Here is a 16,974-nt window from a genome sequence, read left to right as displayed (position 1 = left end):
TTTGTTTTGTGGATTGATAGTTTTTTTTTAAGGTGTGTGTGTAGTTTTTAAGTAGTTAAGGTTCTATTATTATATCAGTTTGTAATGTATTCAAAATGTAATTAGAATATTTTCATGTTTAAGCTGATGGCCGTGTTGCCAAAGCTTCAATAAATTAAAAAAAAAAAAAAAAAAATCGGGTCGTGATTAATTTCTTTGTTTTTGCCCATTAATGTTGTTTAAAGTGTAATACTGATAGCTTATTATACAGTAAACTAATATGGAAGTGTGCGGATAATGAAGAATTAATCTTGATACGAGTTTAATCGCCATTCTGGCGTCAACGCCAGGTAGCCCCACGTGGCCCTTGTAAAGTCCAGCTATCGCCTTACAAGAGCTCATAATACAACCGAACAACGTCGTGCTCTACGAGCATTTGGTATTTCTACCTCTAACCGTGGCTGGCTAGAGCCCTAGAGGCCATAATTTTATAGTTTTATATACCGTACACTGGCTGAAGTTTATTTATTACAAATAATATTAATTCGATCCCACGAGGGATCCACTTCGACGTTGGCGAAATCATCGACAGTATCGATGGAGCCTATTACCCAAAGATTGATTGACAGTAAGGGTATGCGCGCACGGGCAACTTTTGTCGCCGCGACTATTTTGTCTCTCACGTCAAGTCTATAGCCCTTGCTACACGGTCGCCGACAAGCCCCTCAGACCGCGTGGCCTTGGTCTGGACGGACCGTGTAGACAGTTGTTTCCAACAAAATTTGACCAAAACTGACCAAGGACAGACCAAGGTCAGACGGTTAGAAGGCTTGTCGGCGACCGTGTAGCAAGGGCTTATGGGTTAGTATGGAAGTGCACACACGTAGCGACGCGACTCCCGGGAGACTTTTATGTCCGCGGGTTCGGAGACAAGCCCGCGACGCAACTGTCTCCTTCCCCATTGGTTTAAATGCTAGTGCGCGCACGAGCGACAAATAAGTCGCCGGCCGGCCAGATGCCACTCGACCGCCGCGGCGAGAGCTTGTATGTGTACGTGTACGGAATTACGGATACGCGCCCGCATTCAATACGAAATAAAATGCCGGTCGTAGAAGATAGTAATAGCGACAATAGTAGGCTAATTGAAGAAGTGGAATGGAGACCTCTATATATTTTGTAATAATTATTTATTAAGTAGAATCCTTTATTTAACTTAAACAACATAGTCATAATGGATGCACCCAATATTGATTTTTTCGACGTTTTCATCGGTTTTTTTAATACGAGTGCAACGACTACAGCCGTCTCTTCGAAATCCATGTTGATGATTGCGTAGAAAAAAGTCGTGTTGCTGTCGCTCTCGTGCGCGCATCACGGCGAGGAGGCGATTAATTCGTAAGAGACAAATAAGTCGCCTGGCGATTAAGTTGCCCGTGCGTGCATACCCTAAGAATCATGGAAATAAATAATGGTTTCAAAGAAACATATTATAGATGGTCAAGCAAATCTTGTCAGTAGAAAAAGGCGCGAAATTCAAATTTTCTATGGGACGATAAGTCTTCGCGCCTACATTTATCAAATTTGCCGCCTTTTTCTACTGATCACTTTAATGTTGCCACAATGCAATGTCGCACTCAATTTAAAAATCAGTAAGTAACTATTACTTATAAAAGCAAAAGAATGTATAATCGTATGATTCATAACATAATTGTTATAGTGTGTCAAAGGTCTGTTTGATTTCAAACATAGTAGAGAGAATCATACTATCTTTGTCTAACACTAGTACTAGCACTCAAAAGAAAAGGATGAGTATAGTTTTTTTTGTTCCTATTTACTGACAAGATTTGGTTGATTTGCTGTGACTTATTTTTCAAGTGTTTTTCAATAAAAGTCACTACAAGATTGTTTACCTTTTTTCTAATGCTAAAAATCGAACTACTATGTGGAGCCCTACAAGCGAAATGACATTGACAGGACAGATTCGTTTACTTTATGTCAGTAGCGAAATTTTCTAGTTTACATTAAACATTAGCTGGTGTGTTTTACGAAAATGGACTCTAAATATGAGTAACGTACTAAAGACCAATATATGAGTAAGAAGTTAACAACCTTCTTGACAATGGCAGCATTAGCAACTGTCCAACGTTATTTTTCTAGTTGGTTTTGGTTCAGTTAATTCAGTGTTTATTTTGCATATTCGCCGGTTTAAACACTAAATACCTATAAAATGGCCCGTAATATTGTAAAACTAGGCGCCCTGGAAGCTCAGAGAACAGCATTCCTCCTGTGTGATATCCAGGAGACATTCCGGCCTCACGTAAAACATTTTGGCGAAGTTGTAAAAGTTGCTAATAAAATGGTACGTATTGATAACAAGTGTTACGTAATTTTGATAACATATTAATTTATTTTTTATTAATCATGTTTACCTGCTTATATTTTACTGGAGGAAAAAATGGGTCTTTAGACTCGCGTTTTGTACACATATTTAATTACAATTACAGTTTTTGATGTTACATTTTTAAGACTGGCTTAGTATTATATTGTTTAATACACTAGCAGCTAAAAGCTGATGCGTGTATATCACTGCACTTGTTTTTATTTTAACGATTAATGTTCATTATTTTGTTGTTTTAAGTGTTTGTTATGTCTTAAGTCTTTTTATATCTCTTATAGAACATTCTTCACTGTGTTATTAAGAATATTTAGGCATTCCAAATTTTCTAGTTGACTTGAATACATATTAAGTTCATTCAGCTTTCTCTAAACCACAGAATAAATAATAGTACTACCACTATAGTAGTACCAATAAAAAAAAAAAAAAAAAAATACTAAGTACAGAAGACTCGCTCTCTAACAAAACGCGTCTGTTACGATCAGCACAGATATGGCCGCTAGGTGGCGACAGCGCCACGCGCGGCTTATGGCTTTCCCCAAAATTGGGGCCGGAACGGATCTACTATTAGCTACCTGTAGCAAAGCGACGAAATCGCGGAGTGAGCCACGCCTGTCTAAACTTTTTGATAATCGAACTTCTATCGTACAATTCATATTATGATGATGATGGTGATGGTGGTGGAACACTGTATGTAAATACTAAAATGTATCCTCTACCATTCCAGATGGAAGCAGCGAAACACTTCAAAATCCCTGTTTACGTCTCCGAACAATACCCGAAAGGGCTCGGACACACTACTAAAGACATTGATGTGTGCAACGCAGCCCTAGTCTACGAGAAGACTAAGTTCTCAATGTATACTCCGGAGCTACAAGAGAGACTGAAGAAAGATGTGCCGGCGTTGGAAACGGTGGTGTTATTCGGGATTGAGGTTAGTTACATTCACTGCTAAGCTACGCTCGTACCGCTACGTTGTAGCCAATAAACCCATGTACCTAATATAACTAAACTGTGAGTTATATTACATGGGTTTCTTGGTATATAGCAAAAAAAAAGGTGGACTGCTGAAGTAGGTGGTGCTGTAGGGCGTGACGCGTCTCTAGTTTATGAGTGACTGCTGAACTAGGTGGCACTGTACGGTGTAACGGAACCCCTAGTTCACCGGTGTCTGCTGAAGTAGATGGTGCTGTACAATGTGATATTTTATGCTCGAAACGGGCAACTGTTGGTTTGATATCTCCTGTAAATGACATCTTATGTACACAGTTAACAAAGAATAAAATAAATACTTTCATTTCAGGCCCATGTATGCATCGAGCAGACTGTGATAGACTTACTGAATGAAAATATCTCTGTCCATGTCTTGGCTGATGGCGTATCTTCCAGGTCTTTGATGGACCGTGGCTTGGCTTTGCAGGTAAATATAATCACAATTTAGTAGGTCATGTATCATATCTGATACACAAACTTAGTAAGTCATGTATCATATCTGATACACAAACTTAGTAAGTATCACATATAATACACAGAACTTGGTAGGTCATGTATCACATGTGATATACAGAACACATAAAAGAAAAATGGTATATCAGGTATCATATATGACACACAATACGTGACCATGATGGATGATCCATGATCGGCTGAGCACACAAAATCGCTCATTTCACGACATATTTCATAGGTTCATGCTTCACATATATCTTAACACATTCAGTGCCGAAAACCCGACTATTGGGTATTTTATGATTTCGTTCCCAGGCCGAACGACCCGATAGTCGGGATCGTGGTACTACAGCGTTATATGACGATTTTTTTGTGGCCTGGCGCGGATGTCTTATTTGGCTGGGTGGCAATGAATGTGTTAATTTAGAGACTTATCTAAGGGTTCTACATAACATAGCAGAATATACTATCAAATCTATCCATTTCTGTATTCCATTTTCCTCATTTATCTTACTTTTAACTTCATTTCTCGCCTGCTAACTTACCTTTTCCTTTCAGCGCATGCAATCCATAGGCTCCTTCATAACAACTTCAGAAAACGTCCTCTTCAAACTGATGAAGGACAAAAACCATCCCGCCTTCAAACACATTTCTAAGCTAAATAAAGAACCTACGGTAGATACGCTTGGATATACGATGTCGAAACTGTAAAAAGCTAGGTATATATCCATGTATCATATGTGATACATGAATTTAACTTTTTGCCTCGCATTGTCATAATTATCATGTAGGAAATAAATATTTTCTTTGTATCTTGATTTCTGTTTTTCAAGTAACGCTACTATTACAAAACATAAAATTACTAATCACAATCTATATCAGTTTCTTTAAGTCTTAAAACTTTTCCTCTATTCTATGGTATTTTGTGAAAATTAACTTCATCTCTATGGTAGGGTAATTCGCCAGTAACTGGCCACCCTAAACTAAAAATTAATTCTGTTTATAGGTGAATACAATTCATTTTTAGTTTAGGGTGGACAGTTACTGGCGAATTACCCTATTTATTAAAATATCATCAGGTGACAAGCAAAAGTCACTAAGTACCACCACAAGTTCATAGCCATAGTGAACCTTATTAGTACGAAAAGAAGGTTGAAGTTTGTTTAAATATTTTATAGTAATTAGTGACTTTTGCTTGTCACCTGACGATATGACGATTATATTGGATTCTCTAAACTTCCTTTCTCAAAATCATTTAATATACTAATGTTTTTTTTCTTCAGCGGTTTCAAACCATCGGGTGCTTCGTCGGAACATCAGAGAACGTGCTATTTAAACTGTTGAAGGACAAAAACAGTCCGGCCTTCAAGCAGATCTCTAAACTCAATGTCACACCTACCCCGGACGAATTTGGAGCGTAAACTACATTGATAAGTATATTATGGCATAGAGAAATAAGTAAGACAAGAGTGCTCACTCCATACATCAGTTCAGACTATTAATTTCTGTGTCTACATCTAGCATCGAGTAGCGGAACTATCAGTACTGCTACATCTGTTGTCAAGTAGCAGTACTGATAGTTCCGCTACTCGATGCTAGATGCTAATAATCTTTTTGGTACTAAAACTGATGTATGGAGTGAGCACTCTTATGTATTTTTTTCTCTATGATTATGGCTATCATATTTTTGTTATTATTTATTATCAGTCACAGCACAGAATAAATAACAGTACTTGGTACAGAAGATTCACTCTCTAACAAAACGCGTCTATTACGACAGATATGACCGCTAGGTGGCGCGCGAGCAGGCGTCCGTTCTGTACCGATGCGCGGCAACTACTATGGCTAGACACCAAAATTGGTGTGAGTCACATGTACTTGTAGGTACTTGTAGCGAGTGTAGAAGTATGTCTGAATCATCCATATTGTCAGCTAACAATTAACCTTTTAGTCCATAAATGTTAAATAGAAAAATAATACAGTCACAAATATGTTTGTCATTGTCACTCAGGTTTTGTATAACATATATAGTCTGTGCAGCCATTTCAGTCGGTAGAAAAAAAGCGGCAAATTAAAAAAATGTAAGCGCGAAGGGTTATCTTCTTATAGAAAATTTCGCGCCCTTTTCTACTGACAAAGTTGTTTGACAGACTATATGTACCTGCCTATAGAATACTGCATTTACTGTGATTTTGAAAAAATATTAACATTATCATCTGAACTAATTATATTATTATAATGATTATATGCCTGATATGCCAGTTTTATGTTATTTGTACAGTCGAAAGTTTTAATTAATGACCCATTTCGTACCTTGTCACAGTGACAATAGTATGAGGTCTCTAGCGACTTTCATATTGATTCTCACTGTGACAAGGTACGAAATGGGTCATAAATTAATACTTTCGACCGTACCTATACTTATTACTCATTAAATACATATTTTTAGGGTTTTTGGTATGGTTATGGTAATGATGTTATTAAAAACTGTATAAATACTTATATAAAAACAAGGCTGTTTGTAAATACGTTTTATTTAATTAATAATAATATGGAACTTACATAGATCAAATAAAAACTATGTTTCTTGTTTCTTATTTCAGCAGCGACCATTTCAGCTGTTCCTTTGCTGATTGTAGGACCTGAAAAAAAATTAACCCTTTAGCTGCCAATGTCAATAATACTGTACCAAAATAATAAAAGATACTTGTAAATAACTGATTCTCGTAATATTTATTTACTGCATCGCGAATTACATGCCACTAGCATATATTATAAAAATAATAAGAAGAATTTCGGTGTACTCAACTACAATACAAAATAATTTACTTATTTATAATCAATTAATCACATACACCTATTTAGGTATGACAAATACCACGCGAACTTATAAATAAATATCATATCATATAGGTATCAATTTTGGTATTTGGCGACCTTTAACACATTCAGTGCCGAAAACCCGACTATCGGGTATTTTATGATTTCGTTCCCAGGCCGGACGACCCGATAGTCGGGATCGTGGTACTACAGCTTTATATGACGAAATTGTTGTGGCCTGGCGCGGATGTCTTGTTTGGCTGGGTGGCAATGAATGTGTTAAAATGGGTCGATAACGTATTATCCATTCGTATTTCTTATCATTATATCTTAAGTTGTAAAGATATTGATATTACACACCATAAAACTTGTCAGATATGTTATAACGATAAGGGACCATTCCACCAGAGTGTCGCTACCGAACGCTACACTTTTAATGCTTTGAAAATTTTAGTGCCGATTTTTAGTGTGATAATATTCCATGGTTTGGTTTTAAAAACACTATCAAACTTGCATTTCCAAATAAATCAAAATATATTAAAGCAGAAGGAGTTGAAAATAGAGTTCCGGCTAATCCGGTTATATTATTAGCTGAAAATTGTTAAGCATTAGACTTTTGGGTCGGTGCAACATCTATTGTCAAGTAGCAGTACTGATAATTCCGCTACTCGATGCTAGATGTCGTAGTCGATAATAATTGTCTTTTTGGTACCAATAAAACACTCAATACTATCATGCTGTATCTATCATACAGTGTTGTATAACATTTTATAACAGCCAATGTGGGAGCACCATGACTAGATATGGGGTTAAATTGACGCCCAAAGAAAGCAGGGTAAGTAATAAATAAACTTAAAAGCGAATCGAAAATGCAAGGTAAATAATTCGCAGAATCAGAGATGATACGGCGATTTATTGACATTTTATTTACTTTTCCCGACTCTCAGTAATTTCAAAGATATTATGACAATTACATCTCGTTCCTGATAGGTACTATGTATCAACAATGGAAAAAGAGCATTAAAAGAATATGTATCACATTTGATACATCGTTAAGAAAAGTGTAAAATTCTTGTGCAAAATAAACACACTTGCATTTACTAATCACTCTCAAGTCCGTAAAGAAAATAAAATAAATATAAAAGTTAACAAAATCTATATTTAGAATATCTAGCTAATTACATAATATAGTCAATACATAATGATTATATCCATTCCGTTGTGCTTATTAGTTATCATTCATTATCTTGTAGAGTATCTGAAACGGGCAACATAAAGCATTTGTAAAATTATAAAATATAAATATTATAAATAAACAGTATTATTAGCAAGTTAGTAAAATAATGTGCCCTTACAAGTTAGGGTTTGACAAAATTAAAACAAAGAGGTGTATAGTATACTAGCGATTCGCCCCGGCTTCGCACGGGTTAACAAATTATACATAAACCTTTCTATTGAATCCCTCTATTAAAAAAACCGCATCAAAATCCGTTGCGTAGTTTTAAAGATCTAAGCATACATACAGACAGACAGACAGGGAAGCGACTTTGTTTTATTCTATGTAGTGAAGAAAAACTCATTTTTCAAGTTTGAGAAGTAGATGGCGCTGTGTGGCTCCGTAGGTTTATTATGCGCCATCTACTTGAGCTGTTTTAGTCGAGGAACGACTTGTCGTTATTAAACTTTATGATAAAAAGTATAACGTATTATTTTTTTAATAATATCTTTTATTAATTCATTTAATTTTGTCACTCCCATTAATTTACCAAATACAATTGCATACTTAATTAAGATTGTTAGTGTACTTACGAATGTTTAAAGTGTTTAAACAATTAGGATTAGTTAAAAGTGCAAAAAAGAATTTAAACATTAAGTACCGCATACGAAGTCATATAGCGGATATGATTTTCAACTCTATTGACAACTATTAAAGTTCAAATTTCTACAAATATTTTTTTATTACATGCAGTAAGGGGTTAACCCTTTCGCCACCAGTGTTACATATTTGTTACCAATAATGAGTGCTTAAAGAAACTTGATTTCTTTCTCTGCTAAAGCAAAAAATGATTTTTTGAAGATAAAATGACATGCAAAAAAATGTTCAACTTATTATAAGTTAGTGAAATAGTGTTACATTGAATTTTAAGTGTAAAATAAGAAAAAAGTAGTAGAATAATCAGAGTAGAAGCGGTAGGTATTTCAAAGGTTTCTTACATAATACTAAGTTTAACACATTCATTGCCACCCAGCCAACCAAGACATCCGCGGCAGGCCACAAACATTTCTTCATATAAAGCTGTAGTACCACGATCCCGACTATCGGGTCGTCCGGCCTGGGAACGAAATCATAAAATACCCGATAGTCGGGTTTTCGGTACTGAATGTGTTAAGAAGTACATACATGCAAAGATTAAGTTGAAATGCATACAAGTATTGAGAGCATTAACATAATATAAAAGTGGTTAGAGTTCGACCACGATAAGTCTGCAGAGATTTTGACAGCACACACAGTGCAAGTGTTATTTTATACGTCACACTTCTATGAAATTATGACGTATAAATAAGACTTGCACTGCGTGTGCTGTCAAAACCTCTGCAGACTTTTCATGGTCTACTCTAGTACATAATCAATTTAAAAGAAGTTTAGGTACTAAAAGTAATGAAAATATATTTTTGAGGCAGTTTTATAAGTATGTAGTTCGTTTTTTTTAGCATTTAAAAAAGTAAACAATCTTGACGTGTCCTTTTATTGAAAAACAAGTCACGGCAAATATGTAACAATTATGCATATTTGCTTTCATAAGTAATTGTCTTGGGTGAGACTTGAACTCACGGCCTCTGGATCGATACTCCAGCTCTCTGCCATCTGAGCCACCAAGACCTCATCCATAGCCAGCAAATATTTATCTTTATTCTAAGCTTAATAATAGCATCGGTAGCAGATGTTTCTGCTTGTTAAAAAATTAAATAATAGTCACCTACCGATTTTTAAAAAGCGATTCCCATTTTAAGAAACGTCAACATTGTTTACCTTTTTTTCTAATGCTAAAAAAACGTAACTATAGATGAAAGAAAGAATGAAGAAGGACAATTAAAGCTCGTTCCTGATATACTAAGTGTAGTAAAGCAAAGACAAATAGGTACCTACCATGGAAAAGGAGCATTAAAAGAATATGTATCACATATGATACATATTCGCCGACCCCAAGTGAATGGGACAAGGGCAAGAGACTGATGATGTATCACATATGATACATCGTCAAGAAAGAAAGCAGGGTAAGTAATAAATAAACTTAAAAGCGAATTGAAAATGCAAGGGAAATCTTAAGAGATGATACGGCGATTTCATGTAATTTTTCCCGACTCTCAGTCTTTCCAAAGATATTATGACAATTAAATCTCGTACCTGATCCTACTAAGTGTAGTAAAGCAAAGATAAATAAGTATCTACAATGGAAAAAGAGCATTAAAAGAATATGTATCACATATGATACATCGTCAAGAAAAGTGTTAAATTCTTCTGCAAAATAAACACACTTGCATTTACTAATCACTCCCAAGAAAAAAACGAACTATAGATGAAAGAAAGAATGAAGGTAGGTCAGAGCTTAGCTTAGTGGTTATTTCACCAGAAGTAGACCAGGTTAGTGTTTAGTTGACCAGAAGAGGGTATTGACGTGTCGTATTACCTGCGCGACCGTCTGTTCGCCGAGCGGCACGTCCTCTGAACGCAGCGCCGCGCGGCCCACTATAGAGGTCGGGTCCGCATCCAAGATCACACTGAAACATTATAATTTATACCTAATACTATAGATTACGGTGAAGCGCTGGTGGCCTAGCGGTAAGAGCGTGCGACTTGCAATCCGGAGGTCGCGGGTTCGAACCCCGGCTCGTACCAATAAGTTTTTCGGAACTTATGTACGAAATATCATTTGATATTTACCAGTCGCTTTTCGGTGAAGGAAAACATCGTGAGGAAACCGGACTAATCCCAATACGGGCCTAGTTTACCCTCTGGGTTGGAGGGTCAGATGGCAGTCGCTTTCGTAAAACTAGTGCCCACGCCAATTACTGGGATTAGTTGCCAAGCGGACCCCAGGCTCCCATGAGCCGTGGCAAAATGCCGGGACAACGCGAGGAAGATGACTATAGATTACGGTGTTTTATATAAATTCCATAGTCGCAAAATCGTTTTGACAGTTCGAAAAAAGAAACTGATTTGACTAGTAGCACAGATCATATAATACTAGCTAGTAGTGAAATACCCTATTGTACATTACGATACAAGTGCGAAAAGTAGGAAATTCGCAACTAGTGGCGATAAATTGAAACACCGAAGGGAGTGTTTTAAATCGACGTGTTGCGAATTACCTTTTCACACGTGTATTGTACAACATTTTACACTAAGTACATATGGCTCTTTAAATTTTCGACATACGCACGTATATAGCTAGTTACCGCACTAGGGCGGTAAATTAGCACCATATATGTACTGTAAAAACGATTGCCTTAGCTAAGCTAATTAATCTTTTCGACGCCGTGTCAAACACAAAAGCTGTCACGCTGACGCCACGTGTCAAAACTGAAATTGAACTTTATGCATATGCACGTAGGTCTATGTTGCTCTGGTCTGTGACCGATTAATCGGTCTACGGTGCGGATATATCGGTCATTGGCGTCCAAAAGGTTAAAGACTTCGCTAAATTGTATTGTGTGGAAAGTTTTACGGTAAACCGCCGCAGCGCCGGGTGACGTTGATCAATCTGTCAAGTGCGGATGGTGCAACTGGCACTTACCCGCCATCACAGATCTCGTCGAAAGCCAACATGACGGAGTCCAAATTGTCCAGAAGCACCCGCCTCTCGACGTTCCGACGCAAAAGGATGCTCACTGACTCGTACAGGGCGTTCAGTACTGATAACAGGATCAGCTGAAATGGGTAACGACACGGAATAAATGTGACGTTATCTATGAAACGGGACCTTATTGTCGATGGCGGTTACGCCATTATTAACGATGCTCCGATATAAATACAATGCCGCGAGACGCTGTGCGGCGTAAGCGCCATCGACAATAAGGTCCCTTTTCGTAGATAATGCCCCAAATAATTATACTAGCAAAGACATATGTAACTTCGTACTAAGATGAATAAAGTCTAAGGAAAAAACGTGCCTCGGAAATCAAGAAAAAGTCATTCTCGGATAGATGGCGCACACACCTTTGGCCTATGCTCGGCTAGATGGCGTTGACGACACCGTTTCATGTTTCACAATTTTAACACATAGGTATCAGTGAAAGAACATTGCTACAAAAATAATAAAATAATTTATTGATATACATATACACTTTTTGATGAGTTTTAATAGTGTGTTGATTAGATGGCAGTAAATTTACTGTGACTACAAAATTTACTATGACAGGACCCCTCTATACTATCTATTCTCTTTAATACTAGGTAGGTACAGAAGATTCACTCTCTAACAAAACGCGTCTATTACGACAGATATGACCGCTAGGTGGCGCAAGCGCGAGCAGGCGTCCGTTCCGTAGCGGTGCGAAGCAACTCCCATGGCTAGACTAGAGAATATCATTTGATAATTACCATGCAGTCGCTTTTCCGTGAAGGTGAAGTTTCCGCTCTGGGTTGGAAGGTCAGATGTCAGTCGCTTTCGTAAAAACTAGTGCCCACGCCAATTCCTGGGATTAGTTGCCAAGTAGACCCCTGGCTCCCATGAACCGTGGCAAAATGCCGGGACGCGAGGAAGATTTGTTGTTATAAATAAATTATATTTACCTCATTTTCATGTGAGCTGCCCATAACATAGAAGAACAGATCCACGTTACTCTTGTAAACGCAGGTCAGGCCTTCCAGCATTATGATTTCAGCGTTGGCCCTGAAACATTTACAGTAACATCATTTTCACCTGTCCTTAGATGTCCCACTGTTGGCCAGGGTTCGAAATTATCCAAATAATTATAAAAATAAAATAAATAAATAAATAAAATAAAAATAAAAATCCAGATAATTATAGTCTTTGATAAATATCGCGATAATACTCCGATAAATATCGGAAAATTATCCCAGGTATGAATGGTGCTATATTTATTTTCTTTGAATTCTTTGATACAAACAATAGATAATTATCAGGCATAAAAATCTTGATAATTATCAATATAAGTATCATTGATAATTATCCTTTCTAACCATGGGGCTGTTCATAAATTACGTCATCTATTTTTGACGATTTTTGACCCCCCCCCCTAAAATCATCCAAAAATCATGCTTCCTCCTACGTCATGCTACCATCATCCAATGTCCAGCCCCCCCCCCCTTAATTTGAAATGACATAATTTATGAATAGCCCCCATGCTGTTGGGCACAGTAGGCCCCCTCTAATAAGTCTTCAGCCCCCCAGGTGGCATATGTCATTAATGAGTTGTTCTAATCTAATGACAACTTTGCTCAAAGCAAGTATAATATACAGTAGAAACATTAGTGCGCTAGAGTTGTTTTCGAAAATGTTGTCGAAACGTCGGTAAATTGTTACCCACTGTTACAACCTCCCTGACATCCACAAAATAATCAATAAGAGAACTTTCAGTCGCAAGACCCGAGGTCACAGCCTAAGAATTGTTCGCACTCCCACTACTACTAAAGCTGCATATCATTCCTTGTCCAACCGTGTCGTGGCGGCTTGGAACCGTTTACCGGATAGCGTTGTGACTGCCCCCTCGGTCAATGTGTTTCAAAACAGATTGGACAAGTGGCTTTTAAACAATAAGTTAGACTGATGATTACTACTGAAGTGTGACTTATATAACACTGGACACTGTGTGACATAGGCTCATCAGCTCAATAGCTGCTCGCCTATAATTATATAATAATAAATAAAGGTAATAGACTTGGCTCACGAGATAACCGCCATGTGGGATGTTGATTCGACGATCATTGTCCCGATAGTTGTTTCAGCGAACGGTCTAATAGCGAAGAGTCTCGACCAACATCTTGAGAGACTCTCGCTAGGTGGTTGGATCAAGGGCCAGATGCAGAAGGCGGTGATCTTGGACACGGCGCGGATAGTCCGCCGGTTCCTCTCTCTGCGGCCCTGACCACCGGTAGCTTGGGCCCTGCCCCGCTGCCGGCGGCATTCTAGGTTAGGTTTTTTATAATGTGTTTATATGTATTTTTTATTGTTTTGTAAGTGTTTTTATATTTTACTTTTATATTCATATTATAAATAACCTAACGTAAGAGGAAAGATAAATAAAGGAATAATAAAGGTAATAAAATAAATTTTGCGATAGACCTGTCTATAAATGTGAGTTTATATGTAGTGAAGTAGCTATGCAGTTTTTGGCTTGGTGTACAATGTGGCTTTTTAAATAATTTGCCTTTACCTGTGTGTCTTGTTAAATAGGTTCTTCTCAAACGCCTTCTGCTCCTTGGCCGTTGGCATTATGTTCTTGTCGTAGTACTTGGCGAGTATTCTATTGCCCTCATTGTCCAGGATGCACATGCCCTTCACGATATACAGAGTAGGCTCCTGGAATGTACGGGAATGTTTTAGAATGATTGTATTTGCTGCGAAGAACTTGCTAATTGCTGTTTTGTAAGGATTTGGAACAAAAATCCTTACTGACTACAATCGTACAAATTGGAAGAAAAGATCATAGGACAGTCGCTATCGGATATATTGGAGCGGCCTAAGTGGTCAAAAATATCTGAATATGCACTTAATAGAATATAACTCGATAATAGAAGCTGTTTAGATATATGAGAACACATTGGCTGCTTAGATATATCCGATGGCGACTGTACTAGATTGCAATTAATAGAAAATAATATTATAACTGTTATTTCTAACTAAAATCTTGCATTGAAAGAGTGACGTTCAAATAGATAATTCGAATCGAATTTTTATACGTTTCTTACGAAATATTGGCCACAATGAAGCTAAAGGCAGACAAATTGAGACGATCTTTGTTAGAATTGTAAATGAATACTGAAAAACCAATAATTTCATAAAAACATGCCAAATTTACACCGACAATAGCACATATTGTTCGTTCCATATAACATCATTTGTGACGTTTTATAAAGTTAAATAAGTGTAGTACTTACAAACAAGGATCCCTCCATGCTTGTATGAACCATACTTTAGTTAATTTACGCCTAAAACTAGTGTTTTTTTACAAAAAACTAAATGCAATTTTATTTACACGCGTTGACGTGTAGGTTTAATTTTGACGTTTGACGTGTCGAAGGAATTGCCATTGCCAGACTTAAATTTAAAAACTCCATGCATGTTTTAAATGCTTTTCACCACGATGATCATTAATAATAAATGAGAATAATATTTGATGAAAAGAACGTAAAAAATTCTAGCACTGTTTTATTTATTAATATTTTCGACATGTGTTCTGTTTCTAATAATAGCTGTAGCTGGCATCTAGCGGATGAAACTGGAACTACTGAGCTTTATTTAACGCTGATTCTGGTTCAGGAGCCGTTGCGTTGAACACTAAGCAAACGCTCGAGAAATGCTGTGTCGGTCACGTAGATGGCGTTATGGTAAACATGTTTTTTTTCATTACATTGTATTGGAAATATAGTGTGTCAAAGGTCTGTTTGATTTCAAACATAGACAGAGAGAATCATACTATCTTTGTCTAACACTAGTACTAGCACCCAAAAGATAAGGATGAGTATAGTTTTTTTTGTTCCTATTTACTGACAAGATTTGGTTGACCCAGTATATATAGCTGGTCAAGCAGATCTTGTCAGTAGAAAAAGGCGGCAAAGGAACCGCCACCATCTTGAAAAATGTGTACGTACTTATCTACAAACTTGGGGAAATTTGCATTTTACTCGGAATCTAAGTTAACCTAATAACCGCATAACCGCATTTAGCTTTTTCAACCTCATTACGACATCATAGATAGTGTCGTAGATTGATTCGTGTTACCGCCAATTTTAACGGTTTTCAAGATGGCGACCGAAATAGCGCTTTGATATCTCCGCGTCGAATTACAAAAGTTGAACTTCCTTCTGTGTGATCTCATTCTAGTCTAGTCTATCCTCGTAAGGCCCAATGTGCACTACAATGTACATCCGTTTAAATCTAATTAGGACCTTTCAACAAAATAAAGCAGCATTTCTTTTGTTTCATTGCTTTCTATAGCAATTTGACCAGAATTTACTATTATTACAAGATTCTAATTAAAAAAACAACGGGTTGCACTCCTGAGTGCCGGCAGAAGTGAAAACTCAATGAGTAGTGCAAAATGCACTATGTATAATTGAGGTTAACGCCATCTAGCGTTAGCGTTAATTACTTGAAACCCCTAAGCACATCACTGTTAGTACTCGAGTTATATTAATACCATAGACTCCATAAAGAAAAACTCAATGACATTACATGTAGGTAGGTACTTAACAGTTTTTCACCTAAGTAATGTCATTGAGTTTTTCTTTACTTATTGACTTAAATGCCTTCTAAATGAGTGGCCGTGGCCATCTAAATCTTACGGTCACGTGATCGTCTTACGCTGTCTCGAGTTTAACATTTTTTCCCCACCTCAAAAAGTGCACAGCGCCGCTAAAGAAGTTTTCACTTCAGAAATAGTAAATTATACGATGGGTCATACAAAGCGTAGAGTTGCATTTTAAGTATATTACCTATTTTAGAAAGACCTTGAGATTTGTAAAATGTTGTGCAATGATACTGATGGTGATGATGCTGATGCTGGTGATGATGTGTGCTGATGGTGGTGATGGTGATGATTACGGTGGTGGTGGTGGTGATGATTTCGGTTTTCCAAACGTTTTTTACACAAATAAAAAATACTATTAAGTATTGTATGATTCTTAAGAGCCAACAGGAGTGGTCATTTCTCCATACAAACGTACTCGACTGTTTCCTCCGTGGGTTTTGAAGCTAGAGCAATGATTTTTTCAACACAGATTAATATTGTCAATATCTGTGTCGGACCGTTTTGCTTTTTTTGATATTTTTGTTTTTTAAGGCGCTAAAGCCCTTCAAAAATGGCCTAATTGACTGTGCCGCAATGAGAGGGTGCTATTCAAAACTGACATCAATTAGTCAAAAAATCAAAACGGTCCGACACAGATAATGTCATAATCATTTAGATTTCCAAATTTGGTTACGATTGGTTACGTTTTGGAGGAGGAAACAGTCGAGTACGAAACCTCGATTTTTGATATTTTTACGCAGGATTTTTGGCCTTGTCCTTATCGCACTAGTTTTAGGAGCCGCTTCCGTTAGCGAGACGGGTATATTTACCTAAAATATTTAAATCTTAGCTCCTGT

At 37.1% G+C, this 16,974-nt stretch overlaps 2 protein-coding genes across 3 annotated transcripts; one reads left to right on the top strand and one right to left on the bottom strand.

Annotated features, from left to right (window-relative positions):
• Positions 1-2,146: 2,146 nt before the first annotated feature.
• Positions 2,147-5,240, top strand: LOC134659159 (isochorismatase domain-containing protein 1-like). The gene is made up of 5 exons (XM_063514788.1): positions 2,147-2,338; positions 3,102-3,308; positions 3,678-3,794; positions 4,382-4,542; positions 5,107-5,240. Exons 1-4 carry the CDS (start codon positions 2,207-2,209, stop codon positions 4,532-4,534), a joined length of 609 nt encoding a protein of 202 aa, XP_063370858.1. The 5' UTR covers positions 2,147-2,206; the 3' UTR covers positions 4,535-4,542; positions 5,107-5,240.
• A 1,099-nt stretch (positions 5,241-6,339) lies between these two features.
• On the bottom strand, positions 6,340-14,882 carry LOC134659162 (coatomer subunit zeta-1). 2 transcript variants are annotated; one of them, XM_063514791.1, is made up of 6 exons: positions 14,766-14,882; positions 14,042-14,187; positions 12,438-12,537; positions 11,440-11,573; positions 10,333-10,423; positions 6,340-6,465 (listed from the first exon to the last, which is right to left on the bottom strand). In XM_063514791.1, the coding sequence occupies exons 1-6, from the start codon at positions 14,796-14,798 to the stop codon at positions 6,418-6,420; spliced, it is 552 nt and encodes a 183-aa protein (XP_063370861.1). In that variant the 5' UTR covers positions 14,799-14,882; the 3' UTR covers positions 6,340-6,417. The 2 variants fall into 2 exon arrangements, with proteins under 2 accessions (XP_063370861.1, XP_063370862.1); XM_063514792.1 differs by lacking the exon at positions 6,340-6,465 and adding an exon at positions 7,836-7,901.
• Between the last annotated feature and the right edge of the window lie 2,092 nt (positions 14,883-16,974).

Source organism: Cydia amplana, chromosome 24 (assembly GCF_948474715.1).
Source record: "Cydia amplana chromosome 24, ilCydAmpl1.1, whole genome shotgun sequence".
In the NCBI taxonomy this organism is placed as follows: domain Eukaryota; kingdom Metazoa; phylum Arthropoda; class Insecta; order Lepidoptera; family Tortricidae; genus Cydia; species Cydia amplana.
This window is presented reverse-complemented; position numbering and strand designations above follow the sequence as displayed.

Excerpts from the sequence above, each read along its gene's own strand:
- LOC134659159 (XM_063514788.1), top strand. The coding sequence starts at position 2,207 with ATGGCCCGTAATATTGTAAAACTAGGCGCCCTGGAAGCTCAGAGAACA. Across the intron at positions 3,309-3,677 it reads TGGTGTTATTCGGGATTGAG|GCCCATGTATGCATCGAGCA; the intron begins GTTAGTTACATT and ends CTTTCATTTCAG. Across the intron at positions 3,795-4,381 it reads ACCGTGGCTTGGCTTTGCAG|CGCATGCAATCCATAGGCTC; the intron begins GTAAATATAATC and ends TTTTCCTTTCAG.
- LOC134659162 (XM_063514791.1), bottom strand. The coding sequence starts at position 14,798 with ATGGTTCATACAAGCATGGAGGGATCCTTGTTT. Across the intron at positions 14,188-14,765 it reads GCATGGAGGGATCCTTGTTT|GAGCCTACTCTGTATATCGT; the intron begins GTAAGTACTACA and ends CGTACATTCCAG. Across the intron at positions 11,574-12,437 it reads GCAGCTCACATGAAAATGAG|CTGATCCTGTTATCAGTACT; the intron begins GTAAATATAATT and ends TACCCATTTCAG.